Source organism: Sinohyriopsis cumingii, chromosome 6 (genome assembly GCF_028554795.1).
Source record: "Sinohyriopsis cumingii isolate HCF-2022 chromosome 6, ASM2855479v2, whole genome shotgun sequence".
NCBI lineage: Eukaryota > Metazoa > Mollusca > Bivalvia > Unionida > Unionidae > Sinohyriopsis > Sinohyriopsis cumingii.
This window is the reverse complement of record NC_142966.1, coordinates 55,805,035-55,820,171: the sequence shown is the minus strand read 5'-3', so window position 1 is coordinate 55,820,171 and position 15,137 is coordinate 55,805,035. Positions and strand designations below refer to the sequence as shown.

At 36.0% G+C, this 15,137-nt stretch overlaps 1 protein-coding gene across 1 annotated transcript in view; it reads left to right on the top strand.

Moving 5' to 3' along the window:
- Positions 1 to 1,698: 1,698 nt before the first annotated feature.
- LOC149796973 (protein arginine N-methyltransferase 9-like) overlaps positions 1,699 to 15,137 on the top strand; it is a 46,011-nt gene continuing 32,572 nt past the window's right edge. Inside the window, exons 1-4 of the mRNA XM_089961657.1 lie at positions 1,699 to 2,031; positions 6,494 to 6,730; positions 9,855 to 10,022; positions 10,374 to 10,491. Of these exons, the coding sequence (XP_089817783.1) occupies positions 1,742 to 2,031; positions 6,494 to 6,730; positions 9,855 to 10,022; positions 10,374 to 10,491 (813 nt within the window). The 5' untranslated portion in view covers positions 1,699 to 1,741. The remainder of the gene's footprint in view (positions 2,032 to 6,493; positions 6,731 to 9,854; positions 10,023 to 10,373; positions 10,492 to 15,137) is intronic.

Here is a 15,137-nt window from a genome sequence, read left to right as displayed (position 1 = left end):
ATTCGTATAGGGTGATTTCGGAATTTAAATCTGAGTTCTTGAACCCTATGTCTTTAAAGAGGTTAGGAAGTGTGGTTTCAGCTTTCTGTCTGTGTTCTTGGAAGTTCCTAGTGTGGTTGGTATTACTGCTTATGGCTGAGAAATGGTTAACAAGTAGATCAGCATTGTCATGGTTGGTTGTAAAAATTTTCAGCTTAGGTGTTAAGTTAATAGCTTTCCCCTGGATAGATTTTATTTTGTCCAATACTTGTTTAGAGTTATATTTGAGGTTCAGTTTGGAGCAGAAGTGTTGCCATGTGTTTTCTTTGGCTAGTTTTATGATCCCTTTAAGCTGTTTTTCTTTGTCTTTATATTTGATGAAATCTACTGAGTCTCTCGTTCGCTTACATTTGTTAAGTGCTTCTTTTTATCTATATGTGCTTTTTGACATTGATCATCCCACCATGGTATTGATTGTTTAGTTTGAGTGTTTGTTTTGGGGGGAATATTTAGGGTAGCTGCATTAAGTATAGTATTCATTAAGTTGTCATGGAATATTTTTATATGTGGGCCTTCAAGCTCTTTGGTATTAATAACAACTAGAGTGTTTCTGAAGTTATCCCAGTCAGCTTTATCATATCTCCATTTGGGTGGGGCTTCGTGGTGGTGGTGGTGGTGGTGGTGGGGTTGTGCTGAACTGATATATGGAGGGAGATTATGATGGGGAAATGGCCACTACCTAATGTGTTATCTTGATCAACCCACCTTTATTTTTTTTTTAAGTCGGGCTAGTTTAGGTGCGCATATAGTAAGATTGATTGCTGAGAGGGAGCCATCCTCAGGATTAAGTCGAGTTTTAGACCCACCATTGAGTATGGTTAGGTTGGATTCAGCAATCCATTCTTCAATTAATTTGCCTCTTTTATCCCTTCTACTTTCTCCCCATATTTCATTGTGAGCATTGAAGTCGCCACAAATTATTAGGTTTCCAGACTGGTTAGTGGAGATTTGTCGATAAGATTATAAGTTAATTGGATTGTCATTGCCCCCTGGGTCATATATACTAGTTATTATTATGTTATTCGATCCAATGTGGACTAATACATTTTGAATTTCAATTTTGTTATTGATGTCTATTGACATTGGGATCGTTAATGTTTCAGAGTAGGGCAGGGAGTCAATTAGAAATATTGCAAGTCTTCCTCCCTTTTTCAAATTGCTACGACTTTTGAATATGCCTGGCGAGCATCCGGAGATTTTGGGTATATGTTTCGGATTCTCTGGTAAGTGTGTTTCCTGGAGGCAGATAATGTCAGGTTTATTGATTGCGTTATGGATTTTGTGTATTAGTTCAGGTAGGTGTTTGGATAGGCCCCTGTAATTCCATTGCCAGAAAGTAAGGTTTTATATCATTTTAGATCCTGTCTGTCATATATATATATATATATATATATATATATATATATATATATATATATATATATATATATATAATTGTTATGACGATGCGTATCATTAATGACGTTACGTAATGACATAATTGTTATTAAAATAAAAGACGTCATCCGTTTCTTTCAAAACATTTCGTGTCTAAAGAAGCATAAATGCAAAAGCAATTGCACCAAATTTTCGGCGTTTGTGTTGTTATTGTTTTTTTGTGTCAAATATACTACCCAGAAATCTGGGGTGCTCCGATCAATACTAAAGGGAATAACAGTCAACAACAATAACAATATGGCGGAAATCAACGTATGTAGTTAGAATGATGTCAAACGTAGATAAAATTGCAGAGGTCTCCTTTACAAATGCAAAAAGATCCCTCATCAATAAGAATTATGGACGTGCATTTGCCAACTTTTTGTTGTTTCTGAAACTGGCGCCAGAGAGAAGAAATGAAGTGCGCGAAGACTTTTCCTTGGCAATGCGTGAATGGGCCGAAAGGTTGGAGAGAGAGGGAAGGATTGGTGATCTGTTCAAATGTTATGACCAGGCATGCGAGCTCTTTCCTGATAATGAAACAGTTCTGAACAATATCGGAGCCCAGCTTTTCAGGTGTGCATGGATTGTTGATTGTAACTTTCAATTAGAGACCGACTGTTTCATTGAGGTAGTGAGAGGCATGAGCATAAAAAAAAATTCTTGCCCTCAAAGAATCATACAATGTAAGACATCAACCCTGATATTTATGTTTTGGGGTCGAGGTCTAACTGCCCAAAATAACGGCGCTCTGTAGCATGTTCAGATGATATACATCATAAGGAAATGTCAAATTTTCAGGAATATTTCTCACACTTGGCAGCTCACATCGGCGCTTTTCTGCAAATTAAAGTCGTAATGTTTTAGTCGGACTTGACTTACCCTAATATCTTTTTTCTAATAAATTAAAATTCTCACACAAGCAAATGGACATTCTTTTTCAAGTTTCTCTAGCCTACATTTCCAATTGGCAAGCACAGGAGTCTGACGTTTTATCAATAAAGTATGATTAAATCTCTGATAACACGAAATTATCTTATCAGTACTATAAATTAACACAGGGAGTGCAGGCTTGACCCCAGCCATCTGCTTTATTCGACTTTTGTCATGAGTCTTTTATTGCTTCAGAATTGCCAAAAGACTGAAAAGCTACACATATCCATTCAAAATACAGTAACATACCAATGTATAACTCTTGGACGACCATCACATGGATCTAATCCAGCAAATTAAGCTTTATTTTTACCATTATGGTCACAAAGTCTTTCTACAGGACTCCATCAGGCAGAAGTAGCCGATTCTGCCGCAGGATGAATAACACTTTGAAAGTAATTTCACAAAATAAAATGTTTAACTTGCCTTTTATTTCAGATTGTATCATATAATAATTGTTATATAAATTTCCTGAATAGAAATATCTAGCTAAAGTTAGGATAGTAGAAATGATGGTTGATGATGTCATCACACTTCCAGTATTAAAGCCAGGTCAGATGCTGGATTCGGTAGTATTGAAAGATAACAGAGTCTGCTCCGTGATCAGTATGAGTACAAAACCCTAACACTTATTTACTGCAGGGTAGAATCTGGTGAAATATGCTACTGTATTTTGAATGGATATGTGTAGCTTTTCAGTCTTTTGGCAATTCTGAAACAATAAAAGATGCATGACAAAACTCGAATCTATTGGATGGTTGGGGTCACTAGCCTACATTTCCACTTGGCTGGAATGTGATGCAAGCACAGGAATCGGTAGCTTATGTACTCCTTGTGTTAATTTATAGTACTGGTAAAGTGATTTCATGATTTTTTCAGGGAACTCATGATCATTACATTTTTCTTCAGTAAATACAATGTTAAATTTAAACATTGTTCAACTCAATTTTTGAATATTTATAACCTTACAACAATACTAAAATAAGAAAATAAACCACGACAAGCAATAAACCACAACAATAAAATTGTTAATAATTAGTTTAAATCCCAAGAATGATCATCATGATGAGGTAGCATCTTCATTCCCACCAAAGAAACTTACACAAGTGAACATATGGCATTACTGTACCATATATAAAAACATTAATTACCATCATTAAATTAAAAGAAGGAATGAAGAAACATATCGTGCAGCTTATATACCCTCCAAAAGGTATTGAGAATATATTATTTAGTAAACAATGTTAAATGCCTTTTGAGTTGTGAATAAATTAAGGGATATAAAACATGGGAAAATAAGTTGTCACATGTATGGTACATGTAGCTTGAGACTGCATAATTATGTACCGATAGTTACAACAAAATAGGGCATTGTTTATTTGCCAATCAGTTGCTGGTGCTTACATAACATGCATTGTATAACATGGTTTCTTTGAATTGTGTTGGAGAGCAAGTCCTTTTCACAAGATAATTGGAATGATAAGGATTAACTGTTAATTAGTCACACTGGCTTTCTTGCTTGTCTACTTAAGGCTAACCGTTAGCTATTGTGCAGTTTGACCACAGGTGACCAGAATATGAAAAGAGGGCACGTCTTGGGAGAAAATAAGGCGCGTCACAGAGAGAAATGGTGTGTCATTTGAGAATTTCATACATATTGTGGACCCAGAAATCAGTCAGTATTTAGTGAAAATGAGGCTTAAAAATATGCAGCGAATAACCTCCTGATTTTAGGTCCCAATCTCCGTTTTTTCATTCAATCTCACTATTTGGCTTTTGAAATTTTGACATATGAATGATCTGTTTTTTATATTTATGTGCCAGATGTCAGTTTAGTGGATACCAGAACTGTTCCATCAATTGTTGCAACCAGTGTAATGATGCATGGCCACATAATGCAATTAAGGCTAGTGTGTAATCATGTCTAGCTGTTAATTGATTTTTTTAATTTTGTAATCTAGAGAGTTTAGGCCAAACATGATGTTTTTTGAGGTACAATAAGTAATAAAAAGATCAGATATGGTTATGGCTTTCAAGTCATTGATTATTAAAGTAGGCCATCCTATGGCGAAGTTGAGATAAAAAGGAAAGACTGACTAAAAATGATTTTGGCAGAAATGCCTGAGTAAGTAGTTAACTATTTTCAGTTGCCATGTTTACTTGTTATTGCGTTGTTCAAGATGTTTCAGGTTGAAGTTTAATGAATAATAATTTGGCTGTTTCTTGCTCATGCTTACTCTAGTGTATTGAAACAATGGTTAAACAAATTGAGCGGTACCTATGAAAAACATCAAAAGTGTAAACAGAAACTCTATAAAGCATGACAAGTTTCAGATGCTAATGAACATAAACATTGTTTATCCACTGAGTAAGGACATTGTTAGAGCAGTTAGGCAATGGCTGACCTCGATATCTGGAGGAAAACATTGCTTTGTGTGCACTTATTCATGATCCAATAAACATACATGTCAATTTAATATGATTTTGTTTTAATTTTTTCATATTTGAAGTGTAGAAATTGTAATGTTATGTGACAAATACATGTAATATTATAAAATGGGCAAATTTGGGCACATGGAAATTGGAGTTCGGGCTTGTGGAGTTTGAGTCATGGCTTGTGGTTTTTATTTGGTCAAGAGTCCTGGCCCTGTGTCTAAAATAATTTTCTTTGAGCACTGATTGCACTTAGTGTACTGTGATTCTTTCCTGTAGCAATTATTCAATGCACTGGTTGGTGCTGCCACCATAATGGCGAATGATGTGCTACCTGCAAAACTAAAATCCAGCCTCCCATTGAACATGGATTTTAGCATGAAACTATGGCATACTTTGCATTGCAGATGAACAGTTGTTGTTGTTGTTGGGTTTAACGCCATTTTTCAGCACACGATAGGCTATACATGGCGGCCAGTATTAATGGTGGAGGAAGAACCTGGGAAAACCCTGGAAAGAACCACTGACCCACGAGAAGCTACTGGCAAGCTTTCTCACGTACCCACACTGGCTGAATCCGAGACTTGAACCGGTGCAGACAGAGGTGAGATGGCAGTGATCCGTAATGGAGAGCGCTTTAGACCACTGCATGATCAAGCATGTTATTGGAAATCATGAGATTGTAGGGCAGTCATTTCTATTAGCTGTGCTAGTTTTGCTGTGAGCCACTTCATGAGAGATCAACAAACGGTTTTGTTCTTGTACTAAACCCACTGCAACCATATCTTGTATTGATATGGTTAATAACACTGAGGTTGAGAATGTTGTTGGAGGTCATGGCAATGCAGAGCTGTCATTTCAGTCAGCATGGCTAGTTTCGCCCTCTTCATTTCTGATGTCTATAGATTCGGATGATGCAAACATGATCATTTATGGACCAGATAAATAACCAGTGATCAACAAAAGTGATCTTGTAAAGTGGCATCACTGTGAAGCCAAATATTGGCTGTACCATCCTCTAAAAAGTGCACATACCACCAGATGTTTCAGACATCCCAAGTTGATGATAAAGACGATGAATACCTACCTTGACAGTGTTGATGACAGCTCACTCGGACAACACATGACGATGAAGTATAAGGCCTCTTTGCAGAAAAGAGTGCAAATGAACTTGCTGAATGTGCAGCTAATTTATTCAGCATGTTTTTATTGATGATGTTGATAATGGTAGGGATTTTCAATTCAAGATCTCTATTCATGTACAAATGAAATATTTCATCTCCTGTGTGAAAAACTGTAGTTTTCCTGGTCCTGTTACCCAACTAGGTTGGTTTTTATTTGGTAATGCGAAACATGGCTGGGACTGGGTTGTCGGGCCTTCTACTCATCCATCCATGATGTACTAGTATATGTGTATGTATATTCCTCAGGGGAATATTCTAGTATAATATGGAACTTGGTTCTTTTAAAGGTGAGATTCAGGGAAAAAAAATCTTTGAGCTCTGGACATATGATGCACATGTAGAAAATAGTATTTGATACTGTGTAACTTATTTATATGGGAAATTTTAAATAATTTTAATTCAGTATGGCGAACTATTTCCTTTCTTTTACATTAATGTAAACTTCAGTGACAAAGAAATATTTATTTATTGATATCATCTATTTTCAGACTTGGATACGTTGAGGAAGCTGCTGCCTATATCAGAAAATCGATTGTGATTAACCCAGAGTATTTAGCAGCTCGTGAAAATTTGGAAAACATTTGCAGTCAGTTGGTAGAACAATGGCATTTCCGTATGTTGAATGACACTGTGAGAAACACAAGCTTCAGGAAAGCTATCTCAGATGCTATTGAGTGTGGATATGACACAGTGCTAGACATTGGGACAGGCTCAGGAATTCTCAGGTGAAATGTCTTTCTATATCTTTTACTGTTGATAAGCCTATGCCTGATACTAAGCTCACTCCCTCATTGTGAAATACAGAAAAGTGTCAATAAGGTCCTGCCCCATGATGAGCCCACCCTTCCCACTTTAAAAAAATGTATTCTTAAGGCTATCCTCTAACCCAAACCCACCCATCCGTGATGTGCAGTCAGTTTTTGTTAGCCCTTAACGTTCATTTCAGAAATTTTATGTCAGTCAATTTATTTTTATTCTGTGGGGTGGCCTGTTTGAAATCTGTTCATCCATTTGCACATTATTGCTGTTCCTTCTAAGAAATACTTGCTGAAACTTTACACACACATTCATCCACAAGTTTAAATAGTTGCAACTGAGACATCCAGTATGATCATGGACTGCTCCAGTGGCCTAAGTGGTTAGAGCATTTCCTTGGATGTGTGAAGCTGTGGGTTTGAACCTTGGCCGAGTCATGCCAAAGACTTATAAAAATGGTACTAACAGCTGACTCGCTTGGTGCTCAGCATTAAGAGGATAGTGTTAGGACTGGTCAGCTTGGTCTTAGAATAATGTGACTGGGTGGGACATGCTGCTACATGTGGCATGATAACCCAGTGCTAGACATCACTTTAAACTACCATTCTGCAGACATCCTAGTAATATGACTGAAAATTTTTTAAAGTTATGTTAAAAATCCAAATCAGCACACACACACACACGTACAGCTTGCTGACACTAGTCACAAATAATAACTATTCATTCCCTTTCCTAGATCAATAAGTGAAAAAGAAGCAAAGATGCATTACCCTGTACATACCATCAAATTTTACTGTAGATGCACAGACAATATCTACATCAACTGTGAAAGACTTTTATTACTGCTGAAGACATTAACGCAAGACATGACCCACCAGTGCTGGTTGCTATAGGGAGTTATTACTCTGAACTCTCACAGGTACACAGTGAAGATTTCAGCTCATGAAATACAAACAAACTACATGAGCCTGGCCTTGAATATAATGTCCTAATTGGGGACACAACACAGTCAGCTGATAGGCATGGCAAGTTTGCCCTTTCTAGTTTCCATTTGGATGACAGGTCCTTGCTAAAGAGAGAACTGAATCTCAACCCAATGTTGGTGGTAGCTGCACAGACTGATCACTTCCCATTCATGAAAGAAAAACCTCGACGCAGACATGTATTTGCTACTTTCACTGATTTGCCTAGGAAACCTTTGATGGTGAGACAATCAAGTATGAATTCCACAAACAACTTGTCTCGTGCTACACTGACATTAGGTGAAGTTTATCCTTTTAGTGGAGCAAACATACATTGACTGGCTGACACACGTAGAGGTAGAATGCTCAGCATTTCCTCCTCTTATCTGTTCTCATAATGTAATATGATCAGGTAATGTACTTTTCAGGAAAAGCTAATTTATTAGTACATTGTGTTTTGCCAATGAATAATGTGTACCTGATCACATTACCATCATTCCTCCCACACTTTCCCACAATGTAAAGATCCTTTAAGGTGTTGCTCAAGTAAAAAGGAACTATTTTAAACTGGATACAATGGTAGCCACCTAGTGGATAGAAAGGGGAGTTAACCTACACTAATTGCTTCCTTTGTAATATAGAGGCAAAACGACAGTTTTCAATCTTTCCAGGAGGGTTGGATTCTGAGGTAGAAAACAAAGTTATCCTAATATAATGTGATCAGGTAAGTATTATCAGAGAAACATAATTTACTAAATATGTGTTTTTTTATAGTAGAACATTGAGAAGCTTGTTTTGTTGAAGATGCAAAAGACATTGAATGTGGTGGAATGATTTATAGTGTGGGAGACCGCTCTTGTGGCCTAGTGGTTAGAGCTTGCACCTTGGATGTGGGAGATCATGGGTTCAGACCCTTGCAGTGTCATACCATAGACTTATAAAAATGGTACTGGCAGCTGATGCTGTATGACTGGGGCACGATGCTGCAATGCTAGACATCACTATACACTGCTGCACTGCAGACATTGTAGCAATATGACTAAAATTGTTAAAGCTATGTTAAAAATCTAAATCACACAAATACACACATGTATGTGAAAGAATGTTTGTCTTGACTACAGTCATAGGTGACTTTTAAAGTTTTCATGGTCAAGCTTTTAATAAATAATTACTCTGGCTTCCAACTTTATTAAATACTGTACTTAACACCTACGACTGGGAATAGCTAGATGGGTGAGCATAAACACTGTCCTTGTCAAAGTCACTGGGAATGACTTGATGATGGAAGGGGTATAAACACTGTCCTTGACACAGTCACTAGGAGTGACTTGGTGGGGGAAGGGGTATAAACACTGTTCTTAGTGCCTCTAATTGGGGATGGATAAATGAGTATGGTTACAGTTTCTGGTTTGAATCTACTTAATTTTCATGCACATTTTATTACTCCATAACATTTAAAAAAATTATTGCTTCATGTCTTGTGGGGTCACACCAAAGGAGGCATGGTGGTGGTGGTGGTATGATTCATCCAGAGAGTCATTCTAATTAGTATTTGTGAAATTTCACTTACGTTCACCTGGTAAAGTGAAATTAATATGTCATGAATCAGGGTCTATGCACACATACACACACTCCTTAATTGGATATGCTGCTCTAAAGAACAAATTTTGCATTGTATTTAGTTACAGAACATGTTCATTTGTTTTAAAATCATTCTGTACAGTTTTCACTTTGCTACCAACATATTAGGCTAATATTATATAACTTGTAGAACCAGTAAATCACCAGTTGCTGACAAACCTACCTTGGCATTACAGATTTGTCCCCTGTCTCGCTTCTCCCCAAATTCCCATCACATCACTTTATTTAAACAGAATGGAATAGTAAATTCACCTGAAATTCAGAATCCAGAATGACTCCTATTTGTCTGCACAGTTTTCTATATGATTTTGGAAATGAAAGACCAGGATCACCTTCTACGAAGAAGCAAAAAAAAAAAACCCTTTGGACCAGATTTGAAAAATCTGAAAGTTATGGGGAAAAATTTGTAATTATTGAAAACAAGGACTTTCGTTTTCCACAAGCTACTCAACAGAAACATTTATAATTTAAATACTTATTTTCATTCCAGTCTGTTTGCTGTTCACGCAGGAGCCAGTGCTGTGTATGCCTGTGAGCAATCCACAGTGATGTATGAATTGGCCCAGGATGTTCTGAAGGCAGATGGGAGTGCAGACAAGGTTTGCCTCCTCAAAAAGTCCTCCACAGATCTGAAAATACCTGAAGACATTCCACACAGGTACTAAACCATACCATATTTTTTTTTGTTTGTGTAAACATTCAGATGACTGCAGACAACAACATACCTCTGTCATCTCATAATGCACAACTAGATCATGTACCATACTGTTTATTCTGTGGATAATTTCAGGTAGCTGGAGATCTTGATCTGCCGTTAAATTAAAGGACATTAGATCATGGTTTGTGTCATATGCAGTTATAGCACTATAAACAAGCGCTAATACAATTAGCATTAATTTGATGGCAATTATTTAGTATTAGATTTGTGTCAAAATCAAATGTAATGTTCTTTAATCCTTGTTTTTGGATTGGTGTTTCTTACAGAATATTTTAATGTATATATTTACAGAGTCTCCTTGCTGGTGACTGAAATCTTTGATGCAGGGCTGTTTGGAGAACATGTAGTGTCTACTCTGCTTCATGCTATAGAGGAATTGCTGGACAGTCAAGGGGAGATAAATGGGGGTGTGAGTTGAACTGTTGCATGAAAAGTATCAATGAAACTAAATGCCTCTGAACTAATTTTCATAATGTCAGAAATTTTATCAATTTCAATTTAATTTGTAATGAGCTGATATGTGTATAATGTAGAGTGGTCCCCCTCATGAACTGGCCCCCTGAGCTGTGTCCACCCACTTTTAATGGCCAGAATCCTTTGGCACTGATGAGTTTATGTTTAAAAGTACCCCTTAAGAAAGGCCACCCCTCTAATGCAACCAGTTGCTGACATGTTAGCGCAAAAATATGAATTTTACCCTTCACATGCAGCCACATTTTATTATTAATATTTGTCCAGAACCAGTATTTAATTCATATGGTAAAGTAAGTAATCCAGTTATCTTTCCCTATGTCATGTTTTCGTTACTGAAAGAAGTGTTGGATAAAGTACAAGTATCTCTAAGGTTAGTATTGTATCATAAACACCTAAGTTTACAGTTAATGTGTTCGGCAGTGGATTGATAGAGTTTTGGGCTTAACACAACAGTTGAGTTTTTTTCTTTGTTGTTTACTACCATACATAGATGTTCAGATTATAACACAGTCAGCATTGGTTAAAAATATAGATTTTGTCGATTAACACACAGAAAAAAATTAACCTTGAGCAAAATGGGGTACCATACAAAGATCGCATGACAGTACATGCATAACTTCCTTCTTAAATAATGCATTTCATCAACTGATCAAAAGTTTTGTCTGCATAATTAAATTGCGGTACTGTACAATTAGCAACATAGGAATAAATCATTACAATATTTTAACATATCATCACATAAATGGAGAATTAATTCGATTTGATGACAGTGGGGGAGAGTTCAGAGTTCTTGCCAAAAAATCATATGTTGGGAAGATTAAAATAAACAACATCGTAACAGATAAGGAGTATATTCTGCAGCAGTGGGAAAATGGAGTAAATGGATTGAGAATTATTTTAAATGCCAAGCAATGTATGTACCAAGATTTAAATAACATTTTTTAATGGTTTGCAATGCACATGCCAACAATACCTCACTCAGATTTCACACTTAAGAGTAAGAACTATTAATTTATGTTACCTTGAAATAAGTCTGTTCTTAAGACGAGAAGAACTTTTTTGTAATTAGTGCTACTTTTAAATGAATATATTAAATGCTTAAAGTTTTATGTAGATTTCTTACTATATACATATACATATACTTTTTAACAAATATAGTCCCCCTATTGAAAGGCCACCTGTTGTATATGGCCACTTTTCCTGTGCAGAAGGGGTGGCCATATAAGAGGGAGACCACAGTTTATGAATCTTTTATTGAGGGCTGGTTTGTTTTTTGAATGGTAATCAGTGTAATTGTTTTTGTTTATGCTTTTGCCATTATGGAAATGAGATGGTAGACACAGAAAGATATAGATACTAAAAGAATATGTCAGCATGTTGGTGATGAACATGGTATAGAATAGAGGTCATATCAAAGTCAATAAAATCAGATGCCTGAAAAATTTGTGAAATATTGTTGAACAATGTTCGGTCAGAAGCAGTTGTTGTTAATCCAACAAATGATTATTAATCCCCATCACCCAATCACTGTACCATGGATAACTCCAGTATAGTTCAGATTTGGTTTTTTATTCAATTTTTATTCAAGTCATTACACGGCAATGGAATTACTAATATGTTTACAGCATGATGCCCCAGTACTAGACATCACTATACACTGCTACACTGCATACATCATAGTGATATGACTCAGATTGTTCAAGCTACATTAAAAATATTTTAAAAAACAGACACACACATACACCACACATTACTTGAGAAATTAAGTTGTCAACTCTGAGACTTGGTAGAGGCAAGGAACTGTGTCCAGGGTAGAAAGCCATGGCAGAGGTTACAGCTTACTATTTACATAAACCACAAGGCTATTTCATGCCTGTAGCAATGAACATCTTATCGTTAAGATGAGGTCAATACCTGTGAATGAGTTTTCACCAAAATAATTTTATATCAAGTCTAAATATACTTTCCTTACGGCTTGGCAGAAAACCCCAATGTCCAGTGTGAGCATTTTGCATTCAGTCAAAAAATCAGTCCCTTATGACATTTCAGACATACCTTTATGACAAATTTCAGGAACCTGTAATCAGTGTATACAGATTTAATTAGTCACATTGGCAACATGTCTGTGTTGTTCTGAGCATAGTTAAATCACTTCCCAAAGGAAGTTTTTAAATTGTCCCTGCATTTTGCTGAATAGATAATTGATTTTCTGTCCTTTACTCTCCTTTTTCAACACAAAATGAACATGTATATTTGTACTGAGTCTGAAGATAAACAGGAAACGAAATAACCCAAATTTATCTGGTTTTTCATTTGTACTGTAGGCCCAAATATAATATTATTTTCATTAGTTATAAGTAACTTAGTGTGCACACTGTTTTCAGTGTGACTCATCTGGGAGTGAGGACAGATGTGCCAATAAGTACCAGTGTAAATAAGGAACGAAAGATGGGTTGTGTGCTGTTATTAATATCAGTGAATATTCTAAGCACGTTGGAACACGTTCAATGAGTATTGGTATATTTTTCAGTGTTTCAATTTTTTCCCTCGACATATATTGAAATCGGTGAAATTTGCATGGAGTTCTTTAGTTGTTGCTTTTACAGTGTCTCAAAGATGAAACAAATTTTGGTGGTACGGTATTTTTATGATTATTTTTTGTTGGTTGTCGATAGAATGTGAATATTGCAAATGGTTACATTATAGACCAAACTGTGGCAAACATCGTTTTATGTTTAGGTTCAAGGCCATATCATTCCTGCTTACATAATTTTGTGTTTAGGTTCAAGGCCGTATCATTACTGCTTATATCATTTTGTTTTAGTTGAAGGCCTTATCATTTCTACTGTCATTGTTTTATGTTTAGGTTCATTCCTGCTTAGAGCGTTTTGTGTTTAGGTTCAAGGCCATATCATTCCTGCTGCCATTGGTTTATGTTTAGGTTCATTCCTCTTTATATAGTTTTATGTTCAGATTCAATGCCATATCATTCCTACTTACATTGTTTTATGTTTAGGGTTATTCCTTTTAAACATACATCACTCCCTCGATAACTCGCGCCCTGATAACTCGCAAACCCGCTTATAACGCGGTATCCGTCATGGATCCCATTTTTTAAACCCGAAAATTGATCCCTATTTGTTGAACTTGAAGAAAATCGCGATCAAAATTGGTAACGGAAACTTTTATGTATCGCTCGTTTTATCATTGAAAAGGGTAGATAGGACCTGGAAATTTTGATCAACACTATGAAATATCAAATTTAAAAATAGCTCGTACAATTTTTTACATTTTCATTCCAAACGACATTCCTATTACCCCTCAATTAATGATATGTAAGGAAATTTCGATCAATGAAAATGTCACGCCAAGTTGAGGCAGTACTTTAATAAATAAATACAAATTAAATAAAAAAAATTATCAATTGAAAATTGTGTTCTAGTTCCATCTTTTAGTTCCTTTTAAGTGTAATCGTCATAAATGCAATGTGTCCTCTTGTAATTAAACATAAAATGCGTCAGTCTGCTGTAACAGTTATGTCTGCGAGCGTTTCTCTGAGAACCTAATTAAGTGCCGACTGTTTTTTGATAACTGAATTGCAGAAGTATTTGTTGTATTGTTGCACTGAATTAAAAGAGGTGGAATAAATGAAAAGTTAAAAGACACAAAAATTGGACTAACTTAAAATCTAGCAGCCTCGGTCGTATGTCAGTTGAACTCACTTCATTTGATCAGTTGAACACTTTAATAAACGTTATTGTGTATGTAACAGAAGCTACCTTAAATTAACTGACTCTTTCGTAACTGATCAAAGATAACAAGGCAACTGAGCTAAATGAATACTTCGTAAAATATCGAGCTTGATTTCACAGATACAGACCATTGTGGGCAAGTGAGGTTCAGAGAATTCTTGAACTGGCATTTAGAGATATCCTCAGGGATGATAAGAAATGTCGTTATTACTTCCACTGAAATCATGACATTAATATTGTGCTAATTGAACAATAAAAAATTAAATTTTGACGTAGACATATCACGAAAAAAATGTCACATGTTTTTGAAAAAGAATCTTGTTTGGTGGTGTATCAACAGTTAGTCTAGTTCCCAAATTATGGACTACCAATTTGGCAAGATACTATTAAAGACCACTACGTGAACCAGACTCATCAAGAACACAAAAAGCAGTGACATAATGCACAGATTTTTCGCATACACGTGATGGTTGTTCAAACCAGTTGGAATGATCTTTCATATGTTGGATATTTTGAAGAAAAAAATGTTATTTAAACAGAATAACGAACAACTTCATTAGAAAAAGCACATTATATAAAAATTATTATCGACATGATTGTAAAATGAGGATTCAGTCATTAAAAAGCCCAGTTTGCTAACGCTGGTCCCCCTCCCCCATAAGGTTTTCTCGATGTCAAAGCGATTTTTTTCCAATTTTTGTAAGTCCTTCAGTGACTTGTGCATCATTTATAGTGCAGTCTATGTTTGTGGACCCTGTTGTGTGCGAGTTATCGAGGGAGTGCCTCAGTGGTGTACATGGTACCCAGAGAAGGCAGTTTTTAAAAATAA